General features: G+C 37.0%; 1 protein-coding gene across 13 annotated transcripts in view; it reads left to right on the top strand.

Annotated features, from left to right (window-relative positions):
* USP34 (ubiquitin specific peptidase 34) overlaps positions 1 to 11343 on the top strand; it is a 435968-nt gene that overhangs the window by 33532 nt on the left and 391093 nt on the right. For all 13 annotated transcript variants that reach the window (XR_013773268.1, XR_013773269.1, XM_079297810.1 and 10 more), the window contains exons 7-8: positions 3820 to 4012; positions 6785 to 6846. Coding sequence is in view for 11 of the 13 variants with exons in the window: in XM_079297810.1 (XP_079153936.1) it covers positions 3820 to 4012; positions 6785 to 6846 (255 nt within the window). In the remaining 2 variants the exon portion in view is untranslated. The remainder of the gene's footprint in view (positions 1 to 3819; positions 4013 to 6784; positions 6847 to 11343) is intronic.

Below are 11343 nucleotides of genomic sequence, written 5' to 3' on the forward strand. Positions count from 1 at the left end.
TCTCCTGTTAAAAATAATCATCTTATGATGAATATTAAGGATTAATGGGAGTACCCAAGACCACTCCTTGCTACTACATATTGTGAAAACCTCTTGTAATGAGCCTTGAAGGTTTTAATCACAAAAAAATATTTGCCTTCTCCAAAAAATCTGAAAATTTCAAGTAAAAATAATAGATAAGTCAGAAGACAATAACCAGACACTTCAGGAGGACTGACTCATTCTGCTGGATGCCCTTTTGCAGCTGTAGTCCAAAAGAGTCAGATTAAGGGAAAAAAAAAAGATGATTTCACAGCTGAGTGGCTGAAGTCCTGAAGCATAGGAAGTGATTGTAAGCATTACATTAGCATGGAACTGTGTTTAAAACTGGACTTTCTCTATCCCCAAATACAGCAAAGTGAAATAATTTAAGTAGGTTCAAACTGATATTTAAAAAGATTAAATGCAGATACTATATATTGATTATTTTAAGTATGCCAGTCTGGCAGGACAGGTCCTATAATATGCAGAGTATGCTTTCTGCAGATGTATAAAAAAGTTATGTTTTATTCTGAAAGTATCATTTAGGCAAAAACTCCAGATTAAATAGATTACACATATCATGTGTATGGCACATCATTCATCACTTCCTTGAAGACTTAATGCTCATCAGACTCAAAGATAAAAATGTAGGAATTAAAAAAATAATGAAGGACAGAATAAAAGCTATTATTAAGCCATTATATGAGTCAGTCACACACTCACATTTCTATACTGCCTATACAGTTCTGATCCTTCCATCCTGCAGATAATAACAGAACTACCTTGGTGGTAGGAAGGGTGACAAAGAAGATGGCAATAAAAAATTTACATTGAGAGGAGGAGAGACAGAGTCTAGGAGGGTTGGTTTTTGGCTTTTGTGGTTTTTTTTTTGACAGGGCAATTCATATCATGTATGAATGATATGAAGATAATAACTAGGAAATGGTAATTCACAGATTTTTAAAAACAAGGAATGGAGAATGTGCCACCCAGTTGTCAGGTTGCAGATGGAAGAAGTGAAAGGAGTTTGTTTCTCACTCAGGCATAGTTGTCAAACTGACTGGCACAGGTTAATGAGAAAGCCAAAAGTATAAATGGAAAGAGATAAGTGAATTCACAGTAGTAGATAGGTTCATCCATTTTTTTTATACATGGGATAAATCTTTAATCTGCTTTTAGAGTGGCTATTAAATAGGCATTTCCCTTGCTCCACTGTTCTTTCATGAGGCAATGCAGCAAATTTACAGGTAGTCAGTGTAGAAGATGTGAGTTAATTGCCAGTGCTAGGAAAAGATCTCTTTTTTGTCAATAGTAATGTTACACCTCTAAAAATATTTAATGTTACTGATGCAGACAGGTTTAGGCCATTCCCTCTTTCCACAGTAAAAAAGGAGGTGTGGCCTAGTGCAAGTTTCTGTGGTTTTAATCTTTGCAGTAAAGATATGATCATGTTTGATTTATGACCAGTGTAGTAGTGCCAATAAATTTTCTAGTGTTGGCTGCACTTACACTTCTAAAGAGAAGTTTGCTTCTTCTGCTTCTTTTTATCTTAGAAAACCCTGTTGTGTTAAAAACTGTGTGGTAACAAGTGCTCTATTCTCTGTAGCTTTCTTTAGGGCCTTGGCAAAACAGAAGATTCTATTAAAGTACTGTTAATGCACCTATAGCATGGTTTCTTTTATAAAGTGCAATTTTTTTAGAAAGCATACTCTTGGTATTATAAGACAGAAAATTTGATACAAGTGTGATTCAGGTTCAAGATGTGGATGTAATGTGAATTGTATCAATGAAAGTAGGTTTAGACTGATAATGTTGCATTAAAATAAGAAATGCTTTATTTTATAAACAATATTTATGTGGTTACTTCACCAGGCTTTGTAGTGTGAGGAAGATTTCAGGTCCAAGTCCTGGTGCAGAAATTGAGTGAAGCCACCAGAGCACCCTTGCACACATAGGTGTGTCCATTCCCCTGCTCAGTGCATGCCAACACTCACCTGTCCTTTGTAAAATGAGAGTTCATGTGATGTGTTTGGACATGTCTGAGATTTTTAGAAATGCTTCCCCAAACTGTTGAGTCTGAGTTGATATGGACATGGAAAAGCTCTGGGAACCAGGCCTGAGGAGAGTTTGCATGTACAAATGGGGAGATGAAAATTGGTCTGATAGTGCTGAGAGTCATAGAATTATTAAGGTTGGAAAACTCCCCTAAGATGGAGTCCAGCCTTTAACCCAGCACTGCCATGTTCACCACTAAACTTTGTCCCCAGGTGCCACTCCTGCCCCTTTTATGAGCACTTCCAGGGATGGCAACTCCAAAATTCCACAACTCTGTACCTGCTTTTTTGTGAGTGGGTGTGGGAACTTAATTATGGCCCCTGTTCTTTCATTCACTGCCTCTCCCCTAAAATAAATCCTCAGTATTTAATTTGCTGTTGGCACAGCTGGACAGAGCTGCTGGATGTCCCTTTGTCAGCAGGGCAGAACATCCAGGATGGTGGCTGGAACACAAGTGCTGTCATCACCATTTGTGATGACAAATATCTCATTTGCTAATCACAAATGATTCTGTTTGCTAACACAGACAGGACATTTTCCCCTCAGTGTGTAACTGTTCTCACCTGTCTGCAGGTTAAACACAGATTGCTGGGTCTGCTTTGCTGCTGAACTTTTAAATAAATGTTCCCTTTCCATCCCTACTTTGTTTCTGTTTAGAGCTCATAGCACAGAAACAGCATTTTCTTGCCAGGATTTGATTTCCAGTGCTCCACACGAGAAGACAAATTTCACAACAAAAAACAGGGAAGGATCTGATTGCCTTGGCCTGGGCTGGTTCTTTTGTCCTCCTGTTACTGATCTGTGATTCCTGTTGTACATCTCCAGTCTCTGGGATTATTTGCACTGAAGTCTCTTTTCTCTGTTTGACAGTGTTAAGTATCATTTAAGTGTGTTTATTTTAAGGCCTCTACACAAGAGCTGTGAAAAAGAACCATCATCCAAATAAGAATCAGGGCTTGTAGTTTTGCTTTTGAAAAAAAAAAAGTACTTGTGTTTATATGATGTAAAAGCAAAGGAATGGTGCATAAATCTGGTTAAGTGTAGTTTAATATCTCATTTTTTTTTTTTTTTTTAAAGATTCATGCATCTATTTGGCCAGTCTCCAAGGACAGATCCAGGCTTAGGCTGTCAAACAAATGGATTTTTAACGCATTTCTGGGTAGTTAAATCTAGTTTGGATGTAGCTTGAACTTCAGAACGCTGAAGTACAGCAGAAAAAATTAATTAGGCTAACTTTGTATGCATGTACCTTTCACTGTGCCATCTTTAATGGCATCAAGATAAGCTCAGGAAAGCTTGTTTCTCAACATTTTTCTGTTACACATTCAGTTAGAAGAAATTCTCACTTGTGTTGGTGTTCTGTATGTGAACTTCACAGATACTTCACTACGGATTTTCTGTGTATTGGTCTTGCTTAGGTAAGACTGTGGTTCCCCCAGGTTCTGTACATTAAGTTTTGTAAATAATTATTTCTTGTGCCTTCCGTTTGCAGAGAATATTTGTATTGTGCCAGAGTAATAACTTGCTCAAAATTCTTTAGCAATTTATTTACTTCTAAAATGTTATACATATTTTCTTGGGTGTTTTTCATTAATCGGTACCAACTTTTAATAGTGGTATTTTAAGACTGAGCAATCTTAGAGCTGTTGGAAATACATCTTTGCTATAATTAAGATGGCTGCAGGAATATTCTGGTTTGAATCATACCCTTTTTGTTGCTGTTCCATTTGTGATTTCTCCCAGGTATTTATGTAAACTGTCAGACCAGGAGTTGCGGCAGAGCGCGGCCCGGAACATGGCAGATTTAATGTGGAGCACAGTGAAAGAACCCTTGGATACAGCCTTGTGTTTTGATAAAGAAAGTCTTGATCTTGCATTCAAATACTTCATGTCACCAACTCTGACAATGAGATTGGCTGGGCTGAGCCAAATAACAGTAAGAAATTTTTAAAAATATCAATTATGTTTGCAAAAAACGCTTCTTGTTGAGCTTTATGATTTACAGGCTTGTTTGGGGGGCTTTATTTTTTAATGTGTGAGAGCAGCAGGATCCTCTTACATACAGCTTTAGGAAATTCCAAACATGACAGTGAGGGTAGGGTTTGCTGGGAGCTGAATCCAAGTGGTGGCTGTGTTCTGCACCATATGGAATGGGCTCACATTACCTGAACAATTCATGTGCTAAAGAACACCCTCAGAGCTGTGTTTTGTGACAGCTGTGTTGAAATGGAGCCCTTTGCCACAGCAATAGTTGTTGTTGAGAAAGGCTTTCAATCTGTTTGCATTTTTACCTTTGCAGCATCTTGATCCTGCTGCAATTGGCTGATGTTTGTATTGCATAAACCTCCTTTTCTGTGAGTTCAGTCAGTTTTGAGAGAGCATTTCTGCATTAATTAGCAGAAGGTTGAATTGAAGGGGTAAATACAGCATCAAATAGAAAACAAAACTAACAAAATCCCATCTTTCCCTTTCCCATGGAAATGCTCCATGTTGAACCAGGCAAGATATATTGGATATTCTTGATTTGTCATTGCTGCCTACAACCATAGAGAAACAATCCCACAGGAGGGCAAAAGTGAAGTTTTTTATCCACCTTGTCAGTTTTGTGTTTTCTAAACCTATTTGGCCTTTTCTCATGATGTGATGTCACTGTGTACAAGTTTACTTTAAACTTGATTTTGCTTCTCACTATAGTTATAGATAGAAGTACCTTCAGTTAAATAAATGGCAATTTAAAGAGATCTGTAAGTGCTTTTAATCAGATTATTGCTGGCTTTTAACCAAAGTAAATATTTATTTACATACAGGTGACTTACTGGGTTGTAAAAACAGGCTGTGAGCTACATCCACACAGCATAATTGATCTTAAAATCTATTTCCACTTTTGCATAGTTCCAATAAATCCTTTCCTTTGGTTTTACACAGTGCTCATTGTTCAACTACCAGTGTGTCTCTTTTTGTGTATCCTTGCCAAAACAAAGTCTGAAAATAAGAATTCATCGACTGCTTTATTTTTTCAGGCATCTAGCTCATTTAAGGGGGCGTGGAGTTGTGTTAAGTAGTTATATGTTTTCACCTGTTGTGGTTGATAAATACTGCTGTAAAAATGAGAGTTTTTAAATAACAAACATGTATTTCCAGAAGAAAAATGTTACAGTATTTTTAGACTAAATCCAGTAGTTTTCAGCTTGTAAAAATGGGATATTGTAAGCTAATTGCATGTTATTGTATGCTCATTAGTTACTGAGTCTGTCTTTTTTATGTGAATAGTCTTTAAAACTGCTCTGAAACACTGAGACAATTTATTCTTCTTTCTCCTTCAGATCATAGAAAGTTTTATTTTGTTGTTACCTTATTTCTCTTCCATTTCATCTCTCAGTCATCTGTTGAGTTGGTTCAGCTTCACAATACCTTCTCTCTCTACTATTCCCTCACAAATAGAATTTTATTTTCCTATCTTTTGATGCCTGGGTCTGGAGCTGAACCAGGGAGATGCTTTTTAGTGCTCAGCTTTTTTTGCTTGAAGCCTTTCTACCTTTGTGTCCTCCATACCTGACACTTTTGTGTTGCTTGAATTGAGTGTCTGGGCACAGGTGCCTTTAGTTTCTTACCATGTTTCATAGATGGTAAAAAATGAAAAAAAAATGGATTTTATTCCCTCTGGCATTCGAGGAAACAAAACTTGAAGTGAAAAACCTGTTAAGAGGTGAGGGAGACAAAGTGTTACAACACAGTCACGTGTGCTTTGTCTTGTGCTGCTGTGGCAGAATCCTGAGAGTTTAGTTGGAGTGATTGTAAAAATTGTTTGCAAATCCCAGTGTGAAAAAATAGTCTTTGTCAGAATTGCTTTGGAGAAGGATTTGGTATGGGAAGTGCTGATCAATGGTGACCCTGGATTTAAAATTGGTGATAGGAACAGCTCAAGACTCTGTCACTCTTGGAGTCTTTTCATAATATTTTCATTTGGAGGTGAATCTTAAAAAAAATCAGTGAGCTTCCACAGTGCCCTAATTTCCACTCCTAAATATGTTGCATTTTAAATTCTCTATTAGTAACCAGTCTATTAATAATTGTGTGATCAGGCTCTCCTGTCTCACCAATTGCAGTGTATGTTTTCCATTTTATTTTTTCAAGACCTTTTTTTCCCCCTGAAAATTGCTGAGATTGAACACAAATAATTCTGTGTGTAGAGACTTGAGAAGATTAGTGAATTCACCTGAATTATAGAGTGCATGTACTAGACTTCTTTCAAGAGAGTAAATATTTTGACAAAGTTACACAACGAGTTTAATTTGAACTTCAAAAATTCACATTACTATGCCTTTTTTGTTTTTAAATAAGATGCCAAATAAATTCTATTACATAATTTAAAATATTTTTAAGAGTTATGTGCATGTGGAGAATTGGATACAGAGCTGTTGATGGCTGAGGGAAGAAGTAGAAGAGAGATGTAAAACTTTTAACAGGCTTTTCTTTTCCTCTGTAATGTCTTAGATCAATGAGCTAGGACATGTTTGAAAGCTTCATTTCCTGTAAAAATATGTGGTTTTCATTCTCTGATTTTGTCTAAACAACTTACTTTAAAACCTGTAAAGTCCTATAAAAAAATGTTGAATGTCACTAATACTGTTTTGGAAATGTAAGAAAACCACCTCACCAAATATTTGGATAAAATTGTAATTTTTTTTCTTCCTTTTTCTAACTATAGAATCAACTTCATACCTTCAATGATGTGTGTAATAATGAGTCATTAGTTTCAGACACAGAAACGTAAGTAGGAACCTTATTCTGAATACTTCCAGTGTTTTGTATGATTTCTTCTTTTTGTTTTGTATAGTTTCTTCTCTTTTGTTGCTATGGATTATACTCAGTGGGGGAGCAGTGATAATCTGAGACATTTATTAGAAATATTCAATTCAGAGGGTTAATAAATGGTTTTAAATTGTTAGTGTAAAATATTTCTAAATGTTTCTGGATTTTTTTTTTCTGTATTAAAATACAGAATCAAGGTAAGCTTTTGAAAAATGAAGATACTGAAATAATAATGCCCATTATTTCCATGATTGTGTATAATAAGCTAATTCTTATCCAATTAATATAATTTTTGCCATCTTCTAATTTCTCTAGATTATTTGTTTTGCCAAGACTTGTACTGCCAGTGGCTCCCAACCTTGTTAGTTTTCTACTCATTATGTTTCCAAAATCCTACCAAGTATATGATGTGAGGCAATGCTATTGTTTTTTTTTTTTTTCTTCAAAGTCATTTGTGCAACTCAGATGTGTTGAATTTTAAAGGGACTCCCATAAATCTTCAAGCAGATTCACCTGTGGGATTGTATTCCAGCCAGGAAATGTATTCACTTCTGTAGTAACTCTAAACATAATGGTAGAACTGTCAAGAATTTAAATTAAAAATATTTATTTTAGTAGCTGAAATAACTGTTCTTGTGAAATAACAGGCAAAATGTGTAAACTGAAGAATTTTACTCATAATATACTTCTAAAGTTTGTCCTGGGGAGGTGATGTACTCTGTTTATGTTGGGGGTCACAAAAACACATTTATTTATTAATGGGAAGTCTCTGACAGCAGCTGTGTCTTGCTTTTGTCTGAATACTTTTCTTACAAATTTCATTTTAACACTTTATGAAATCTGGCTTCAGTCATGACCACAGTTCTGGAGATTTCATGTAAAAAGCACCTTGGGTATCTGAAGAGAAATTTCTGGGAATGTGTTGCTATTTTAAACCTGAAGAATCAGAATTTAGGGCACTTTTGCTTCCGTGGAGATGTGGAAATACCTTGGGAATAAGAAATAAATAGTAAATACTGTAGGAGGGGAGCATGTTGGAATGGGAGGTCAGCTGGGGTGTTTCATACACTGTGCTCCCAGTTCATGGTGTGTTGTTACACTGGGGCAAATCTCAGTTATCCAGTTCTTCTCCTTCCCTCACTCTGAAAATCTGAAACAGAGATTGTTTGTAGGTCATAGTAACAAGAACAAGTGATTGTGCCAGGTAATAATACAAAGCTGTTTGATTTTCTGTGTCAGATGTAAAAAAGAGAAGTTATGAACCTGAAAAAAGAGAAGACTGCTTAAATTTCCCTGCAGAAGAGCAGATGTACTCTGCAAGAGCATCAGAGTTATTTTAAAGCTGAAGGAAATTGTCAAATTCTCCTTTGGGATATTACTTTCTTGGCAGGGGCATCTGTAAACAGGCTGTCATTTGAAAGGAATGCAGCACGAACAGAAAACCTTCTTTTCCACTTTTGTAGTATGTGATTTTTAAAAAAAACCAGAATTCCACTAGTTCTGGTGTTTTACCTGAAAGGCTGTTTGCAAATAAGTATTGAGAATTGCTGCTCATCTTCAGATATCTTGTGGAATCCCTGATGTCTTCCAGCCAAATAATCAGAAAGGGCTGGAGCAGAAGGATGGGGAAAATGTCTCACTTCTCCAGTTTGTTCAGTACAAAGCTTCCCTCTCATTACAGACTCTGCTCATGAGAAATTTTTGGATGAAAAGGCACTTAGGGAGTTGGCAGTGACTGAATGAGCAGCAAAAGGAAAGCTTTTCATTCCTGTGTTCTTTCATTGGCAGAGAAAGGAAGTGTTAAGTTTTATTTTGTACCTTTGTAGCCTCTGCAGATTTGCCAAAAGAAGATGTTCTGCATTATGTCTGGTCATCCCCATTCTATGTTTTGACTTTTCCAGATGCGTTTGGAACTGTCAACCTTTGGGATTTCTCCTTCTGTATCTTGATAAGGTGGGTTTGCGGGGAGGTACCTTTAAAAAAAAAATCAGCTTTCAGTTAGTGCTGGCTCTTCCTTGTTCAGAACTGATATCAGGATTTTTTAGCAAATATTTTGCAGCAGTAGCTTCCCACCTTTATCCTCAGCTCTGCAGTTTTTCCATGGTAAGACAAGCTAAAGCATCTTCTGTCTAGGAAAAAGCTGGATTTTACTAATTGCACTTGGAAGCAGCAGAAAGCTGAGACAGAGGGATCTGTTTGTAGCTGTAGTTATTTGTGTGGCTTTTGAGATTTCATTCCCTCTCTTCTCAAGGGTTGAGGCTTTGTGGTGATCGAGGCTGTGTGTGGTCCAGGTGTGGGCAGTGTCTCAGCCACTCAACTTCATCATACCCTCAGAGATGGACTTCTCATTTAGCAGTTCCTGGCTCTAAAGATAGAACCAAATTCTTTGCAATTTGAGGTACTAAGGAGTGTGAAATCTACTGAAGCTAAAAATAACAAGCCTGAACTGAAGAGTCTCAGTCTTTGAATAAGCGATTCCTGCTACTGTTTCACTGATGTCACTTAGTGAAAAACCATGATGCTTTTCAGAAAGTGAAAGATGCTCTTGTTTTGGTGTTACTTGGACCACAAGAGGGAAAAATGTTGGTCTTTTGTGTAGTGAGGACACTGTCAGCTTCTGGAAATAACATGTGTAAAGAGAGATTTTGTTTTGCTCTTCACTTGGCATGCAGCCAAGTATTCGGGTTTCAGGTTCCAGGTTAATGCTGTGGCAACTTCCTGACTTTAAAATCCTTGATTACCCTCACTTGAAAAGTTTCCTACAGAGCAATTTCAGGTGTCCAAAATTCCTTTCACCTGTGAACACAAAGAACTGGGTTATTTCTTCTCCTTTCTTTTCCTGTCTCCTTATTTATTGTGATACTGAACTGCAAGTTCTGTGTTGCTTTTTCCCTTCACTGCAGTTTCTTACCTTACATTAACTCTTGTTTTCTCCATTTTTGTCTAAGCTTGCTGACTTGAGTTTCTGGCAGCATTATTTAAACACCTCTTCTCCTCTCTCTGTACTGAATTCCAGGGATCTTTTCAGATTTTCTCAGAAGAAAAAAAAGTGAATTTTTTTCACTCAGCTCACTAATGTTTCCTTCTTGTGGCCCACACAGCAGTTAAACAAATATTCCAGATGATGTCAGAGTGGTGGCTTCAGAGCCTGCACAGCATCAAAGAGGAAAATTTATGCTCAGAAGCAAAAACATGTGCTTGAATGTGTGTTGGGAAGGTGCCTTCTGTATCCTCTTTGCATTTCTGATCCTAAATAGTTGAGATCAGGGTTTCACATCTGTTGTTGTGTTGTAGATCCTATTTCAGTGATGTTGTCAAGAGGTGTTAGTGTTCCTCCCTTGCAAGCTGCCAGTTCCAGAGCTGCATTTTTGCATTGGAGCTTTTATATTCTGGTTTTCAGTGACATTGTGGACTCACTGTTGTATTTCATCCAGCTCTGAGCTGGTGTGTTTTTGTAGCTTCATGGGGAATTGGCTGGTTGAATAAATAAGGTTTTCTTTGAGGGGGGTTACTTTGCTGTGGGATTTGTTCCTAGATTTGGGTCATCATGTGGGTACCAATTATTGCACCACAATCTTAGATTAAAATGTTTCCAGGACTTTAACCCAGTCCTTTCATAGAGAGGTGTTCTTTGACCTACCAGGAAAATGCATAAAATGGAGGATAAGAATGAATAAATTCAGTGCAGTTCCAAACATCAAGTTACATCACCAGCTGCACAGTTCCCCCTCTCTTCCTTCTAGTCTCATGGAATGCCTGGGGAAACTCATGTCAAAAGTGCTTCAATTTCATTTCTTGGAAGGAAACCAGTTATTTTTGACAGACATGAGTTATCAGTGAACTCACATTAAAAATTCTAGGGAGAAATGGATTAAGTGTTATGTGCATTTCCAGTGTGAGAGAGATTTAGAGACAATTAAACCAGAGTAGCTGCTACCTTTGCCTTTTTCTTTCTTCTCCCTCAGCCATAGCACTAAGAGCCATAGAGAGTATCTGGTTCTTTAAATGACTTTTCCTATTGCTATCCAATTAGTAAATCCACAAAAAACAGTTAATACATGTTACTCCCAAGGTGAATTTTCTTACTCCTAAAGTCTATCTGATTTGGATATCTAGTTTGTGAAACCATTCCTTGTGCTGCTGCTTTCATGTGAGAGGGAAAAGCACATCTATGCTTTGATCATAATGCATGATTTTCACTCTCACATTTTCCCTTAATACAAAAGTAAATTTTTTCAGGAAAACCTTTGCTGAAATGGAAGTATTCAGAAAAGAAGACAGACACCCTTCATTTAGACTGAAATTAGCTTTCTTGGTGAATCCTTGAATCTGAAACTGGAAATATATCCCTTAGTAAATCAGAGAACAAAGCACTTTGTGGGAGTAATAACTTGACCATTTTAAAAGGTACTGATTGCTGTGCCCTCAGCCAAACTTTCTGGGAGGAACAGTTCT

The sequence above is a fragment of the Erithacus rubecula genome, assembly GCF_903797595.1.
Source record: "Erithacus rubecula genome assembly, chromosome: 2".
Classification (NCBI taxonomy): domain Eukaryota; kingdom Metazoa; phylum Chordata; class Aves; order Passeriformes; family Muscicapidae; genus Erithacus; species Erithacus rubecula.